Consider the following 18,162-nt stretch of genomic DNA (forward strand, 5'->3'; position numbering starts at 1 on the left):
GTCAGAGCCTCCGCCCAACCAGCAGGGTGGTGGGGAGGGAGGCCAGAGAACGTTATCAACATACCAAGGCTAGAAGATACCTTAGAAGCAAGAAATCTCAACAATATATTTGTCAATAGAAAAAAAAATCAGCTGGGCACCAGTAACTCACACTTAAAATCCTAGCTACTTGGGAGGCTGAGATCTGAGGGTTGTAGTTTGAGGTCATCTTACGCAGGAAAGTCCTTGAGACTCTTATCTTCAATAAACTACTCAGAAAAAGCCAGAAGCTCAGGGACAGCACCCACACCACTGGGTTCAAGTCCTAGGACTGTCAAAAAAAAAAAGCGCACCCTCCCACCCCCCAAAAAAAAACAATAAACAATATGACATAGGGCTCTCTTATGTGTGGGTTTTTACATTTTTTTTTTTTTTTTGGCCAGTCCTGGCCCTTGGACTCAGAGCCTGAGCACTGTCCCTGGCTTCTTCCCGCTCAAGGCTAGCACTCTGCCACCTGAGCCACAGCGCCGCTTCTGGCCGTTTTCTGTATATGTGGTGCTGGGGAATCGAACCTAGGGCCTCGTGTATCCGAGGCAGGCACTCTTGCCACTAGGCTATATCCCCAGCCCCTTTACATTTTTTTAATAGTAAAAATACCATGTAAATTTCTCAACATCTTAAGGGGTTAAAAAAAAAAAAGGTTAGATTCCAATCTTGAAATCACAAGTTATAATTACTAAATTTTAAGGGGATAATATATTTAGATTTGTGAGAAATATTTCCTAAACTATCCTTTCTCTTTCCAAACTATATCATGGGCCAGCCAAAACAAGTTTGTAGACAGGTCTAACCTCCTGTAGGCAGTTGGGGAAATCTTCACAAAACAACCCAGTCCTTTGGAAGCCGTGCTAGAAAGTTCTTCCCCTAATTGACCCTGTTTCACCAGTTCCACATATAATCTAGTTTTTCTTATCTAGATAAAGTCAAAAGTTCCCAACGAATACTCCTGAATCCATCCTTAGCAAGGTTGTTTCATGGTCGTCAACAACTAGTAAGAGTGTGTATTATGTATGAGTCGCTGTGAGAATCTGGATTAATTCTACAGGTTTATTATGCCTGAGAATCTTTTTTTTTTTTTGGTATTTTCTTATAAACTTGGTCTTCACTTTCTTTCCCAAGAAAGACCAAGAAGACAGAGTAGAATTAAAATGCTTTTTGGAGCTTGTCATATTCAATCTGTGATAAAATATCAGAGCATCTACTGGAAGTTTTGTTTAAACAAATTGACTTTAGTTCATAGGATCATGGTGGAGATAGAAATGCCTGACCTTGTACAAAGAAGATGACATGGTGAACTGAACAACTATTTAAAGATAATTCAAGAATAAATTTATAAAAATATATTATCTAAAATAAGCTCTTTGGGAAAGGTGCTGGATCGGGACCCATTTCTTAAATTATCAAGAATGTCTCTCTGGGGCTGGGAATGTGGCCTAGTGGTAAAGTGCTCGCCTCATATACATGAAGCCCTGGGTTCGATTCCTCAGCACCACATCTATAGAAAAAGCCAGAAGTGGTGCTTTGGCTCAAGTGGTAGAGTGCTAGCCTTGAGCGAAAAGAAGCCAGGGACAGTGCTCAGGCCATGAGTTCAAGCCCCAGGACTGGCAAACAAAACAAAAGTATGACTCCCTATCATGCCTTTTTTCCCCTTCTACTCTGCTAACTCAACATCTAGTAACTCAGACCTTATGAGTCTGAAAATGAGGTAAGATAGGCCATTAAAACTATAATCTTCTTAAGTAGCAATTTTGCAGAAATGCTAGCCTGTTGAGATGACCTTCTTTAGTGACCCAGCTATAAAATGTACCTCCCTGCTTCTTTATTAACAGAAAATATAGGAACTCTTGGTACCTTCTCTGAATCCTAATACCAACTCCACAGCCCAAAGAAAGGAATACATAGAAAAAGTTAATGAAGAGACAGTTTAAACTTATGACATCATTGCCTCAATTAAAGCATATATATGTTTTATTTTTTGGGGGGGTGGGTGGGTTGTAACTGGCAAGATTGTGTGTGTGTGTGTGTGTGTTTGTGTGTGTAAAATTTGCAAAGCAAAATTATAGACTCATAAAATCTCTGCTTCTACATAATATATTTGCAATAGCTGATAGTTTTCCAAAAATGATTTCATTGTCAACTATTTGGCAGGGATCTGGGGTGAATAGCCTCTGAGGTCTGCTACAATTTAAAAAACACAGAAACCTAAATTTGAGAAATATTGAAGTTTGTTCAGTCCAAGATCCTTCACCACTAAAAGATTGCTTTTCCATCCACCCTCAATAAGTTGTTCAAATTTCACTTAAATCCTAGAAGAAACACCAGCAATGGTAAACTCACTCATGTGACATCCAGGGGAAAAAATCCTCCCATTATGAAGCTTCTGCATTTTCAAGTCTCTCCTTGTTCTGTTCTGTTTCATGTCTGACCTTGCTCTGTTCTACCAATGGCCTGCCCTACAGCACTTGCAGTAGTAGCTCTCAGTCTGTCTCCTCCCTTCTCATTCCCAATCCAATGTCTTCTTTCCAGTTAACTTTCCGTCTGCACCATCATCATTCATCTGCCTGAAGTTGACCTGGGTACAATATGAGATTCTAAAGTGGAGAATATTGTCTGTGCTTTCGACTCCAAGTGCAATAAGGATCCCCCATCAGTGTACTGGACCTCGTCCTATGTGGTATGCACCATGGACTTTATGGTAAATAAAGCCATCACTTCTTCAATGGCAGAAGTATTTCCCAGAGTCACAAATGGGGCAGAGGAGCCATGAGCCCTCAGTGTTCTTTTCTTCTCATGAAGTCCACCAAGGTATCCAAACTTTTGACTTTTTCTTTTTTGTCTTTGAAATAGGTCCAACCTCACAAGCCTCTCTGTCTGTGATTAGAAAAGGCCTGAGCTTTTGATTTTTACCATCTCCCTCGGTTCTAATCAACTCTTTCTGTAGGATCTTAGGTAGATATTTTTCATAGATGAGACATACTATTATGGAAATCTGAACAAGTGATGTAAAATATCACTGAAAGCAAAAGTGGAAAATTACATACTCAGAAAGTGTCTATTTTGTGCATGCAGGTCTGTAATCTCTAGACTGCAGTTCTGCTTGCAATCCTATCACTATATGAATCTGGCTTATTCATTTACAATGTATTAACTGCATTAACCACCTTATGACGTTATGCCAAGCTCACAATGTCAAAAACATATTAAAAAAAAAAAAAAACAAGGGCTGGGATGTAGCTCAGTGGCAAAGCACTTGTCCAGCAAGTGCAACATCCTAGGTTCGATCCTCAGTACCAAAAAAGAAAAGAAAGCAAAAGAAACACCACAGTTAAAAAACAAAAGCAAAATACCTAAACACTAATTTTGAAAGATTATAGAAATGTTACAAATAAACGGTATCGATTTGAGTAGCCTAAGAAAAAAAATTTTATTGAAAGATACATGTGTTTCAAATATAAATTTCCACAGTGCTTCCTTTTAAGATGCCCTCTGGCTCTAGGTACTGAAACTTACGAAGCCTCCAGAAAACCTAAACCATCATTTTCTTTCTGCTGTGGGTAGTTCCTTCCCAGTAATTATCATGCTGGCAAAAGAGGCCAAGGCATTTTCCATGATTGCTTTTCATGTACATTTACAGGACTACTACGTAAAACGTCAGAATTTCCTTCTGTGGCTATATTAGATTACACTTAATTCTAAGAATGTCAAATCATAGGATTTTTTAATATTGTCTGGAAAAAAAAACCACATTTCTAAAAGGGCTTCATTTGAGAATGCCTAAAAAATACTGTCAAAATCCATAATGTTGCCAGAAATATTTTGCACGGTTACATCTCTTAGCATGTTTTCTTCTTGCAAGCTCTTAAATTCATGCTTAGTTGGTTTTAAATTTTTCAAGTGATAATTAACACCCTTTACCCATCCCTTCCAAGATTTTAAAGCTTCTGGTATATAAAGTGATATTTTGAAGATTAAAAATCAAGGCTCATTTTTCAAATGAAATCTCGACGTTCTCTACAGCCATTGAAAAAGAAACTTCAAAGAAAATAATTTACTTCCAGTCCCCTTAAGGTCGCATTTCCTCATTCATAACACTCTTAAAGATGATCAAGTACCCTGTGTTCAAATGCTGATAAGGCCCAATGCATTATTTGACAGTTTATACTTTGTCTTCTTTATTAATCAAAACCCACTGCAAATTCTGCTTACTCTTGTTTAGTTCTGTCGACAAGACTTGGGATTAAATATTTTAGCCTTTCCCTTAGTAAAGGTGGAGTTTCTAAGTGTCACCTTTGAGTCTTAGTTTCTAATGTATTTTCAAAAATATCACCAAGACTTTGAGAAAAGGGAAGCTGACAATGTCATTATTTCTTTGCTCATTAATACTGGTTATATAGAACTGAAATGTGATAGCCAATGAATAATCAATACAACAAAGTCTTGGATGAGTTTCCAGTACAAACTGGGGCATCGCTGGGTACTGACACACAGAACTTAATACATTGAGGGGCTGGGAACATGGCCTAGTGGCAAGAGTGCTTAACTCATACATAAAGCCCTGGGTTCGATTCCCCAGCGCCACATATATAGAAAATGGCCAGAAGTGGCGCTGTGGCTCAAGTGGCAGAGTGCTAGCCTTGAGCAAAAAGAAGCCAGGGACAGGGCTCAGGCCCTGAGTCCAAGGCCCAGGACTGGCAAAAAAAAGAAAAAAAAAAAAAAGAACTTAATACATAGAAGTTTTCTTTCCATCTTGATCAGCTGCTCCCTGAAATAAAGTTCTGCCTGTCAAAGCCATTGCTGTATCCTTAATAATGGGGCTGGTATTAGAGTAAGTGATGAATAATTTTAAGTACATGATTAAATGCAGATGCAGGTAGATATAACTGATTAGTGAACATATGGCTGAATGTATAAGACACTAGAACCTGTCCATTATGAAGACACCATGCACTATGCATCTTTCTACTTTAAAAAATAGTTGCTTTGATGGCTTAGGATTATTTTTTATGCTTTTGCTTTGTGACTAATGAATCTCAGTATTCTGCGAGAGTAACTTACTTGTTCAAGAATGCTACTCTTTGCTTCTTTTTTTAGGTTTATTATTAAATTGTGGGGGAAATGCCCTTATACTCAAGGATATCCTTCAGGGGTATACCATATCTTTCTTTTCTTCCTTTATCTTTCTATTTTTATCTATCTTCCTTCTTTCTTCTTTCATCTTATCTATCATCTCTAGTCCCCTGGGTGATGTCAAGGGTACACATTACTTATATGATCAGATATAAAAGAAGCAGCTATGATTGTGACCTCTCACATGGCAAGGAATGAAATATGTTAAATTGCATAGGGTTGCTTCCTTGGTCCCTTGACCAAAGTCAGAGGACATATACTTATCTTAAGCCACATGAATGCCTGCCACAGAGGAAAACTTCATTTTGATGGGTTGTGATCATAGCATCTGGGGTAGGCTTGGTGGAAGATTTTATGCAACAAAACCATTGACATTTGTGGAACAACTGTTGCTGTGGCCACAAAATGGAGGGGGGTGATGCCTGGAGCACACAAAGATGGGTGGGGCCACATCAGCCTGACAGAAAACTGTAGGACTTGGCTCCCCCAATGCTAAATGCAGAGCCAAGAAACCTTGAGAGATGCAAAGACATTTCTACTGAGATGTAGGTAGAAACTGCTTCATGCTAAAGAAATGTTATAATCAGAGAGCTAATTTCAGAAATGTCCTACTTATTTGTTCCTAAAATGAATATAATTTAGTTATGCAGAGAAATTAGTCGTTTTATTTGATGGGTATGATGAGCCATTTTAACAAAGATCTATTTTTATTTTTAAAAAGCATAATTGAATAAAATACCATGCTGTTCTCAGTGATTGCATTAGCTATTTCTCCTGGAAGACAGGCTGCTCAGACCTCAGACCACATTCAAGTTACTACCCCTTCCTGGTAGTAGCTTCCTTAATTAAATATCATTAAGCAACAAATGGAGGGTTAAGTTTGTAAACTGATGTAAAGCCTCACCAAATAAAAAGCCTTTCTCTTCTTGCGACCTCAAAAATGCCATGGATAAGTCTGAACAAGTACAAGAACTGCTGATCATGGATTTTATGACACAGGCAATGACAGATGCTACATACAGTATTGACACTGTGACAGAATTAAGCTCAGCTACAGTGAAGACCCCCCAAAATAATGAAAATTGTGTTCCCACTTCTATCTTTGCCTGTTGGGGTGAACTATATGTATAATGATGATTAACATGCTTTAAAAATGTTTTCTAGTGGCTGGGAATATAGCCTAGTGGCAAGAGTGCTTGCCTTCCATACATGAAGCCCTGGGTTCAATTCCCAGGCACCACATATACAGAAAACGGCCAGAAGTGGTGCTGTGGCTCAAGTGGTAGAGTGCTAGCCTTGAGCAAAAAGAAGCCAGGGACAGTGCTCAGGCCCTGAGTCCAAGGCCCAGGACTGGCAAAAAAAAAAAAAAATGTTTTCTGCTTTTTTAATTTATGCAATATAAGTATGCATATATGTATACAAATAAATATATTTGTCTATATGTGTGGATGTGGATGTATATATGTACAAACATGCATATGTATGAACAAGGTGTAACTGACACAACATAGAAGCAACCATGTTTATCAGTGCTAACAGTGTTTGTTTCTGGGGACTAAGACAGGACACTGGCACAGAATGATGTGTTCATGTTTCATATGATGCTATCTGTAGCATTAGCACTTGTCACCTAAGGTATGTGCTACTTCAAAAATGAAAAAACAAATCAAAATTGTCTCAGTTACATTCACATGTAAGAAGATGAAACAAGTGCCCCTCATTTTCTAAAACATGAATATCATGAGGATGCTAACAAATATATTTCAGAAGTCCATTAAGCAAAGGAACTATCTGTTGAGGACCTCTTAATGCAGACAGATCTTCCTGGGAAACTTCATAAAGATAAGGACAGTAAGTGATATGAAGCTTTCTACTAGTTCTGCTCAGAACTTGCACTGGTTCTCAAACATCTCCCCTCTAAAGGTAACTAGACATCTCTCAAAGCAAAATTCCCAGCGGTGTGGTGGAGGATTTGTTTTGGGTTTCACAACCTTCTTCTGCCCTTTATGGAGTCCTCCAATGTGATCAAGGCCTGCTGGCCTGTGCTCTATTTCACTGAGTGTGCAATACACAAATCCAACGGTAGAGAATGTGTGTCTTTCTGTAACTCCATTTTTCATTCTTTCGTGCGCAGAATGGAAAAGTGGAATCCCAGAAATGATAATACCATGACCAAAAGGACTGAACACAGGAAGGCCAGCTAGGTGGTCTGCCTCTTGTTGTATGGTTTCAGAACTTTGTGTTGTTGTTTTTTTAATAATAAAGTCACCATTTCTATAGGAACAGATTTTTGGGTCTCATAAAGTCATGTGGGCTTTCAGAAGGCCCTAGGCCCAGACCATTTGCTCTGTACTTTTGGTGTACTTCCTAAGTTGGGATAGAAACTCCTGAATGGTACGGCCTTAGCTCTTTCTAAAACCCATCGGGGTCACACACAGCAAACAATGATTTAAAAATGCTACAGGAGGTAGATTTAACATTAACACCATTAAATGGGTCCCTGTTTTCCTCTCTCCCTCCTCCCTCTCCCTATTTTTTGAAAACCCAATAATAACTCCATTTTTTCATTCATCTTTAGGCTTTATGTCTTCAAAGAGATAGATCATGTATTGCTCCCATCAATAATGTAGGATCTGATGCCTTTCCTGTTTGTTTTTGAATGATTTCCAGATATGCCAGCTCCCTTACAGTTGTCAGCACTTCATCTGTTTTTTTGTACCAAGGGTTTATTTGTATCTCTGATCAGACCTATTTGAATTGGCACAGAGCCACTTGTACCCTAAATTTTCTCTTGGCTGCTCTGGAGCAATGGCTGAGAAATGTGAGATGGTAGTTGATGAAAATTAAGTCCTTTATCGCAGTGATGGCAACTGGGTCACTTGGCTGCATGGGCCAATTGTCTGACTCTATCCAGGAAATAGAAGGCACCTTTCAAAGCCAGGTTCCAGTCTGTTTAAGGATCAGATTATAGTTCTGTCATCAAAGACCTCCTTGACAGTTCCACCAACGGAAAGGGCACCCAGCAGAAGCCCAATGATTAAATTCTCCTAGAGAATAATTTTTCCCAGCTTCTGGAAACAATCTACTGCAATCCAAAGTTCTTTCCCTCACGGGAAAATCCAAAAGAAGAGCTCCATTCCTGAGACTGATATAGGGAAATAAATTACTCACAAGCAACTCATTCTCCCACAGCTGGAAATGATGTGAATAATTTGATTTTGAAATAACGATGGAGAGAGAGACTGTGGTAACAGAATTCCCCACCCATGGAAAGGCTGTTCCAACTTAATATAGTAGTATATCACATCCAGACTTTCAAAATGATGATAGGTGACCAACATATGATTCAGATAAATGATGTGTCACAACTGGATATTAAATTAAATATACAGAAATGATCACATGCAGAAACACAAGGAAAGCATTTTGCTGTGTCTGAGAGCAAACTAGAAAGAAGCTCAGGAGACATTAGATTTATCCAAAGGAAAAAAGAAAAAAAAAAACCCTTGGACACTTCGCTTTTATTTTTGACTTGTATCGAAGTCAAGTATTTGGACAGAAAGTTAGAAAACTTTTTCTCCTGATATCTTAAGCATCAATCACAGACCCTCCTCTGATCTGTGGCATAAGACATCATCCTCCCACTACCAGATCCACTCGATTCTCACAGTGGTTTTTGTATTAAGAAATTTTTGATAAAGAAACACAAAGCAGCAAAAGGACTATGAGGAGATTATCTCATACTGGGGCAGTGGGGTTCGTGGGCATGACCTTAGGACCTGATAAGTAATAGGTACAGCAGATATCGGAGTGAACCAGGTAGGCTGGAAATCTGGCAGTGGAGTATATTAAACAGGTTTTTGTCCTTGAGTCAATCAAGCCTTCCTGGAAGTAACGAAAATCAAAAACCTACAAGGAAAATCTAAAATGGATCACCTCTCACCACTGCACGCACGAGTCTACACAGAATGGCCACAGTGCAATATTCCAAATGCTGTTTTCTTGCTCAAGGGTCCTATCTTGACTTTTGTCGCTACTTCTGCTTTTCCTGTTCTGTTGTTGTTGTTGTTATTTTTCACCCAAGTCAATTAGATTGCTTTCTGTTATCACCCTACAAAGACTTGAAGTAAACATTAAGAGTGCTCCATTTCTTGTAACCACAGTTTCCACAGGGTTTCTGCCCAGTATTTACTTAGAACTGAGTGGTTCTGCAAACTAGCTATGGGACTCTGTTTAATCCTTTACTCATCTCAGTTGCAGCAAAAGGCCAAGAGGGCTACACATAGGCAGTACAGAGCTGTCCAAACAGCCCAAGCTGAACCAGTCCTGCATGGCGATTGGTCACAGCCCAGCTTCTGGGCTGACCCCTGGGTAACCTCTCTGAGGACCCTACAAGCACAGTCAGGCCCCATGCCACCTCACCATACCTCAGAGATATAGCACGCAAGTTGACATCACTCACGTGGCACTTCCCAGCTCCTAGATGGTGAAACAGGAAGGGGAGGGGCCAGGACATGCAAAGAGTCACTAAGTAGTCTGGGTATATTTAGTGTTGGAAATGGAAGAGGTTTTACAGTTATGTTTCTGTGGAACATCCAAAGGAGTTTTTAAAAGACCTTCAGACAATCTTGTGGTCTTCAAAGACTCATCGGAAAGAGAAGAGAAATATGTGTTTTTTGTTTTTTGTTTAGTTGATGGGTAATTACAGTAGAATTATGTGGTACTGGGGAGAGACGAATGCATAGGAAGAGGAGAGAGCAGTGCCATTTAAATGAACATCCTTTGAATCCTTAAAATAAATTATACAGGTGAACACAGAAGGTCATGCTACTTGCTGGAAGCAACAGGATCACATTTTGTGGAATTCATATTCCACAAATCTCCAGGTGGCCTGGCCTCCTTCTCAATGGGCTATCATGTCCTGTTGTACATTGCGATAGCCCTTAAACAATGGGTGGCATGGTCTCCGATCGATTCTTGCAGGAGAGAGACAGATATGTGGATTCCATCAGCTTCTTCAGAAGAGCTGCCCAGTAGCCGGGAGGGCTCAGGCGATACGCGTGCTCACGTTCTCCTTGCCTGTCTATGGGGTCACACAGCCGTTTCCAGGTCTTCATGCCCAATGATCTTATAGTTCTGGCGGCTTTCTAGATAAGCTGCCAAGTCTGGGTCCCCAGCCTGCTGTGCTCTGTCTTGAGGTGTCTTACCCTACAGGTTCAGTGAAGAGAAAAGAGAAAGAAACATCTGGAGTGAGATCATATGCATTTATCGTCACAAAAACAGATCCTTCCATGCTTGATGATTTAGAGTTTGTAGGACACTTTCAAATCCACTATCTTTTATGATCAGCATTACGTGGAGGATAGGAGAATGGTAAATGTTAAGAGTATATCTTAAGCCAAGTGCCTATCCTGGCGACTTGAGAAGATGAGCTTGGAAGGATGGTGGTAGTTTGGATTAAAATATCCAGTTGGCTAGCCAGATGGGAAATAATAGACCAGCCCCAAACCACCACACAGCTGAGGATATTGAACCAGTGTCAGGAGAAAGGCAAGGGAAGTGGAGGATTTCATGCAGAGCCACTGGCCCAGGAAATAAAGAAGGCCCACTTAAGAGGCCAAGTTATTTCCAAATGTATGCTGTAGTTTGAGGCATTACCAGGACAGAAACTATACCTATGTAGATTCTCATCACTTTGGTACAGTTGAAGTTATTGATTAGGCTTCCAAGGAACATCCATATGAATAAATCTTATATGCATATATCTATATGTATAACTGTCTATGCATATTTGTGTGTATGTGTGTGTGTCATTGACGAAAAATCTGCTCCTTGATACATGTGTACTGAGAGCCTCATCTATACACTCAAATCCTGTTCTTCAGCCCATTGTAGTTGAGAGATTACTACTCCCCTGAAGTTTCCATAGTGCTTTAAAACTCTGAGTACCAGGCTGGGGATGTAGCTCAGTGGTAGAGAACTTGATTAGTATGTGTTAGGCTCTGGGTTCAATTCCCAGTACCATAAGAAAACAAGACAACCCAAACTAAAAGCTTCTTTTCTAAAACTGAGTGGTTATCAGCATCCCCTATAGTACTAATATTCTGTATCGTATATATAGTACTAATATTGTACTAATATAGTACTAATATTCTGTATAAGCACTCTCTCTATCTCTTTCTCTCTCTCTCCCTCTCTCACTCCCAAACACTCATACACACACACAGGCTCAATCCTAGGTCAGCTCTACTGAGCTTCAACTCCTCCTTTACTCCATCTTGCAACTCTTTCTCTTGGGTGTTCTTTACAAAGTGAATTGGCTGAAATTGCAGCGCAATACCATTTCTCCTAATCAGTTTCCCCTAATGACTTTTCCTGTGGGCACTTGCTGACCAAAGTTCACACACACACCATTAGTACTATCTAGTCTCACTATCCTCTTAAGGTATTTGCACACGTTGAAAGCAGTTTTACATTATTTTTTTTTCTGTGAAGAAAGCAACCACGTTTCAAGTCCCACAAATAGAAGTAATGAGTGAACGTGAAAACCAACTTTGTAACCCTGCTTCACGCATTCATCTTTGCTGGGAATTCTGTTACAGGTTGAGTGTGGTGGTGTAAGCCTGTAATCTGAGCCAGTCCAAGTAAAAAGGTTTACAAGAGTCCATCTCAACCTGTGGTTGAACACAGTGTTGTGCATATGACATCCCCAGCAACATGAGATTAACCTGGGCAAAATGTGAGTTGCTATCTTGAGATTTTTGTCAGTAGCCAGGCCAGGGTCTTTTACACGGTCCTGATGCCTCTTCTAGGGGTTCAAATCCCGTCTCCACAATACCTGCCGGCTGGTGCTTTGTAGGCTATGCGGAAGTCCCCAGGCCAGCATGTTGAAAGGTTTATAAAGTTCTATAAGCAGGCACACACCCTCCCTTTGTGCTTATACATTCCAAGCGCAGTCTCTCTAAATGAAACACTCTATTTTTTCCTCCTTTTTCTGAAGCCCCGGGCACTTCCATGAGCATGGCAAGGACGCCTGCGCTGCCGGGTCCTGCCGGCAGCAGGGCCTGCGAACTCGGCCGGCAGCGGCATGCTTGGACGGGCTCACCCCGTTACCTTGGAGTCCGTCTTTCTCAGCGAGGCTCCTGCGTCCACCAGAAGCTGGCACACGGCCCGGTTCCGCTGGCAAGCAGCCTTGTGCAGCGCCGTCTCACCCCTAAATCAAAGAGGAAACCACCCATGAAGGGGCTGGCGGGGGGTGGATGGAGACTGCAGGTGGGGTGAGGGAACCTTTGCTTGCCCTGTTCCTGCTGGGTGCGCCTCAGCCTCCTTTCCTGGGGGTGGCTGAGGCCAGCATTGAAGGGTACAGTCCCAAGAGGTAGGCAAGAGACTGTCTACCAATTCCCCGAGTGAGTCAGTCATCCAACAGTGCTGGTTGACTACACTTACGGATGATACTTTACAACTCATGACTGTGGGACTTAGAGCAGACTAGATGGCTCTAAGACCAAGTCTGCAGTTGTGTCCCAGGGCTGTTGTAGTTCTCAGTGCATCCTTTTGGTACAACGTCAAGGGCTCTCAGTGGAAAGGCGCTACGTGGAGGCTTGTGACCCACTGAACACATCTCACAGCCCTTGGAAGACACCATTTGGCCTTCGGAGGAATGAGTGCTTGGACTCTTAACTCCAAAGGATCAATCTGATCCTTACCTGGCTCAGCCCTTGTGGTTCTGTGTGTGGCAAATGGGGTGGGGGAGGGGGTCTCTGAGTGGTTCCATGAGACTCTAGAGAGTTCAGGGTCCCAAGTTCTCTCGAGGAGGCAGCCAGTCTGAGAGCTGCCTCTCGGTAGGAAATAGATGAGAACATAAATAATTCCAAGGCTGCCTATAGAAGAGGATCTTCTCATTCTGAGCTCCAGAGTAGAAGATACTTAATGCCAAATGGTTTCATGAAAAAAAAAAAACACAGTATCATCGTTGGAGTAAACAAGCATGGATGAAGGATGCGCTGCTTGTACCCACAGGAGCAGGCCCGGCTTGGTGGCACAGCAGGCAGTGTGGACTAGCTCATCACAGTATCTTCCCAGCTGGTCCTCCCTTCTATCCATCCCTGCTTCCATTCCCTGCCAAGGAAGCTTCCCATCAGCCTATTCTCCTCCACCTCTAGGGGTTCTCATATGGATTCCAGAGTTAACTGGGCAGACTTTCCTGGGTTCTATGGGTAGAGAAGTAGCCATTTTGTTGCCAGAGGTTAAATAAAATAGTTGAAAATAAAGCTTTCTGTTTAGGGATCATCCCAGAGCTGATGAATGACTTCCTACATTTTCACGTCTCCAGTGGTGGCACATAACTTGTTCCATCACAGACTAGTGGGGAGAAGATGGGGTCACCCCATGCAAAATGTGCCAGAGCATACCAGGACTTCATTTTCTCACAAGCTCAAGGTGAGAGAGAACAATTGTGATAGGTGGAGACAAGGGCAAGGTATTTATTTAGACTTCTCAGCACCAATGAGAAAGTACTTCAGCTAGAAGTCTAAATGATAATTAACATTGACTGTCTGCAATCATTATGACACTTGCCATTAATTTTTGTAGTATGATAGTCTACTCAGCAGACTAGCCCTCCACATTTATAAATACAGGTGAAATTGGACTTTAATCAATGCAATTAAAATAACCTGATATGCCTGATAGCCTATGCCCTTCTCCTAGATAGAGTCTCAAGAAAAAACAATAGTCTTGACCATGTAATGGAAGGCAATACTCACGTTTCACTGTCTACCATATCCAGTAACTCTGAAGGTCCTAAACAAGAGAAAGGGAAGATGTTCATCAGAAAAAGGTTCAAACACTAACCACAATCTGCAATCATTCAATTAAAATATCCTAGAAAGGTTACTTGAAAAAGAACAATTTGGTGATAGGGATAAGAAAAGGAAAACAGCCTCTTGGTTACCAATCTCCTATCTCTCATGGAGATTCAAAAGTTGTTAGAGTTTCTATGACCAAGGATCTTTCAACTAGGAGGGATAATAAGGGATAGGGATTTTTCCAGTGGGAAACTCCAAGAAAGCATCTAGTCCAATCTCTTTACTTCAGAAATGGTGGGAACCACTATTTTTTGAAAACACCAAACTATTTCAAAAATGACTTTTTGATTTCTTTCTTCCTACGCGTCCAAGAAGCCCCTGCAAGGTTTGGCCTATGCTTTTCCCAGTAGCATGTCCCTCTCTAGGGATGTCAGCTTGAGGCTGATGTCAAGCAGATGTTCAGATATTAAGTTGGATAAATGACTGAATATGCTTGGAAGGCCTGTGGAAATAGGACCCTTGTGATTTGCTCTCTTAATCAGTCAAGGTCACTACTAAGGGAAATAACTTGTCATAATATAGGAAGAGGTTATAAGTTTCTAATAATGAACGTCATTGGCCAAGAAAATGAGTAAGAGGTGATTATGGGAGTTTCACAATCCTTCCATTTTGAATCATTTTAAGTTCTTTGCTTTTACTTCTTCTACTCATTAGGACCAGATAAGTCTTCTCTTACAATGTCCCCTTCTCTCTCCGGATCTCTGTCTTTCTCTCTTTCTCTTTCTCTCTCTCTCTCTCTCTCTCTCTCTCTTTCTCTCTCTCTCATGCTCCTTCTCTCCCTCTTTCTTTCCTTCTTTCTTCCTTTCTCATCTTTTCTGGCATACAGACTTCCTAACAGGTCTCTGTCTAGACTTTAATTCATATAGAGAAACTATCACTAAGAAAGGTATAAAGGTCATGTATTTCCCAGATTTCCAAGTTTCCATACATACACCATATCTACTGCTCACTCCCAAGTATTCGATGAAGTTGACAGCTTTTCTCTTGGGACTACCCTTTCTTAATTTATTGCCAAGGTTCCCTTTTCTCCCATAAGCGAAACTTAGTAACAGGCCAACTAACCATCATTCCTCAGGCTTTCCTTGCTTTAAAAGCCATATCCCTGACTTCCCTTTTCATAACAATCTTCCTTTCCTAACACTCTTCCAAGGCTGCCCTGGACATGCTCTCCCAGAAACCCCCTGTGACACAGGATTCTCTGAAAAGATCATCCTAGACAAAAATAATCAGATTCCTTCATTTGATTTCCCACAATAATTCATAGGTTCAACCTTGTATTATGTATATGCTTAAACATGTCTGACCTTCTTAAATAAATCATTCTCCACCTCTCAAATGTAAGACCATCTTAAATATTTTTTGTATTTCTTGAAGTTACATTAACCAATTAACAAAGACATAAGTTACTCATATGTGACTTTCAGTTCTACCATTCTTAGGGAAAAAAAAACACAAAAGCCAACCGTTCCTTGACCTCAGGCACAGCTGCAGATGTTCAAAGATGTTCAAAAGGTAGCAGGAATCAGGAGTGACATTTTTTGGAGCTCTCACGCCTGGATTCAAATTCCAAGCTCTAGCATTCACTAGACACTTCGGGTAGGTTCGTAAGAAAATCCTAAAGGTCTTAAATGGGACTGCATCAAACTGCAGAGCTTCTGCAGGGCAAAGGACATAGCTTGCAAGATAAACAGAAAGCCCACAGATTGGGAAAAGATCTTTACCGGCCATACAATGGACAAAGGCCTCATATCTAAAATATATGCAGAACTAAAAAAATTAAATTCCTCCAAAACAAATCCTCAAAGAACCAAAAGCCCCCTCATCAAGTGGGCTAAAGACTTAAAAAGAGACTTCTCTGAGGAGGAAATGAGAATGGCCAAGAGACATATGAAAAAGTGCTCTACATCACTGGCCATAAAAAAATGTAATTCAAAACATTGAGATTCCATCTCACCCCAGTAAGAATGTCCTATATCAAGAAAACTAATAATAATAAATGTTGGAGGGGATGTGGCCAAAAGGGAACCCTACTTCATTGTTGCTGGGAATGTAAACTGGTTCAGCCACTCTAGCAAGCGGTATGGAGATTCCTCAGAAGGCTAAACATAGAGCTCCCCTATGACCCAGCAGCCCCACTTTTGGGCATCTACCCAAAAGACCACAAACAAGAACACACTAAAGCCACCAGCATAACAATGTTCATTGCCACACAATTTGTCATAGCTAAAATATGGAACCAACCCAGATGCCCCTCAGTAGACAAATGGATTAGGAAAATGTGGTACATATACACATTGGAATTTTATGCCTCTATCAGAAAGAATGACATTGCCCCATTCGCAAGGAAATGGAAGGACTTGGGAAAAATTGTACTAAGTAAAGTGATCCAGACCCAAAGAAACATGGACTCTATGGTCTCCCTCATAGGGAATAATTAGCAAAGGTTTAGGCTAGTCACAACAGAGGATCACAAGAGCCTAATAGCTATGCCCCTATGAATGCATAAGATAATGTTATGTGAAATGAACTCCATGTTATGGAAATGATATATCACTGTTGTAATTACTTTTAACATGCTATGTGAAACCGTAGCTTCTTTTGTTGATGATCCTCTTGTATCCCCTTCCTGTGGTTGTACCTGCACTATCACTGTATCTTATCTGAGTACATTAGAAACTGTATATACTGGTATTAAAACTAGGAAAGTGAAAGGGAATACCAAAATCGAGAGACACAGGATAAAAAGACAAATGACTCCAAAAGCAATACTTGCAAAACCATTTGGTATAAACCAACTGAACAACTCATGGGGGAATAGGGAAAGGGGGAGGGGGTAGGAGGAATGAGGGAGGAGGTAACAAACAGTACAAGAAATGTATCCAATGCCTACTGTATGAAACTATAACCCCTCTGTACATCAATTTCACAATAAATAAGAAAAATAAATAAATAAAAATAATTACAGTTAAAAAAAAATCCTAAAGGTCTTAACACACCTAGATTCAAGGGCTTAATCCTTGAGCCCCTCGGTTGTCACCTATATCAGGTGGATTGGTAACAATGATCCCACCAGTCTAGTATGGGGTTCATGCATCAGGACATGCAATGTACTTACCACAGGGCCTGGAACACCACAATCACTCCTTAAAGTTTAGAGAGTAATACGGGGTGCTCTCTGGCATGCATCAACTGATCACGCCAAGTCTAACTCCACATCAGGATGGAAGGGCACATACAAGAGCTGCTTCACTCCTACTTACACTAGAAGGCCACTTGCTGACTATCTAATTGGAGGTCTGGAGAACCAAGCACTCCAGGCCTGTTCATCTGCTGACAGAGTACCCTAAAAAGGATCCAGAGCAAGAGGATCCTAGCGCCTGATGGGCCCCCTACCAAGCTCCCCTCAGTAAACCTTTCAAAGGTTTGAGAGGAATTCCACGAGTACCAGCAGCCCAGACTCAGGTCAGACAGCTATACTCCTATTGTGTTGCTACTTAGGCAACAGTGACCTTGCTGTATTTTCTTCCTTATTTGGCACTATAATTCAGTGCTTATTCTCAGAGGCATTCTTATGCACCTCTGTGCAGGTCGGGAAGTCCCAAAGCACTTTTAATTGGACTAAAACAGTAATAGTCTGACGATCTAAAGATGGCAACAAGGAACAAAAGGGATCTTGTTCCTCACCAGAATCACTATAGTTGCAGCTACTTCAGAGTCATTCTAGCTGTGTTCGGGGCATGCTGGTGGCTTCTCTGTGTCCTCCCTTTAATCCTCTGCAACTGGCAGAGGTAAGAGGCAGAGATACTGATACTGAAAGGTGGACAATTGTGCTTTTAGTACATAAAGAAACTCTACTTTAGGGTTTGGGGAGTGATCTGAAGTGACTGATTCCATTAACCTCAACATCCCTCTTCTCTTCCATCAAACAGAAGATCACAAGATAGCAGAACACTTTGAACACCGGCGAAGCAAATGGGTCATGAAGCAGAGGGAAGAAGGAAGGGCAATCAGTTCATACAGGTGTGAGTAGGGAGCAGCTTTTCACGGCATCAACACTGTTCTGATCCTTTTCTGAGTCTGTTTGCCAAGAATCCTGAAGACTCAAGACAAGGAGAAACCAGTGCATCCA

At 41.0% G+C, this 18,162-nt stretch overlaps 1 protein-coding gene across 1 annotated transcript in view; it reads right to left on the reverse strand.

The window, feature by feature from the left end:
* Positions 1-7,912: 7,912 nt before the first annotated feature.
* Positions 7,913-18,162, reverse strand: part of Dgki (diacylglycerol kinase iota) — a 327,861-nt gene continuing 317,611 nt past the window's right edge. Inside the window, exons 32-34 of the mRNA XM_048340285.1 lie at positions 13,932-13,968; positions 12,280-12,379; positions 7,913-10,374 (exon numbers count right to left, since the gene is read on the reverse strand). Coding sequence (XP_048196242.1) covers positions 10,258-10,374; positions 12,280-12,379; positions 13,932-13,968 — 254 coding nt within the window. The 3' untranslated portion in view covers positions 7,913-10,257. The remainder of the gene's footprint in view (positions 10,375-12,279; positions 12,380-13,931; positions 13,969-18,162) is intronic.

The sequence above is a fragment of the Perognathus longimembris genome, chromosome 2 (genome assembly GCF_023159225.1).
Source record: "Perognathus longimembris pacificus isolate PPM17 chromosome 2, ASM2315922v1, whole genome shotgun sequence".
Taxonomy (NCBI): Eukaryota; Metazoa; Chordata; class Mammalia; order Rodentia; family Heteromyidae; genus Perognathus; species Perognathus longimembris.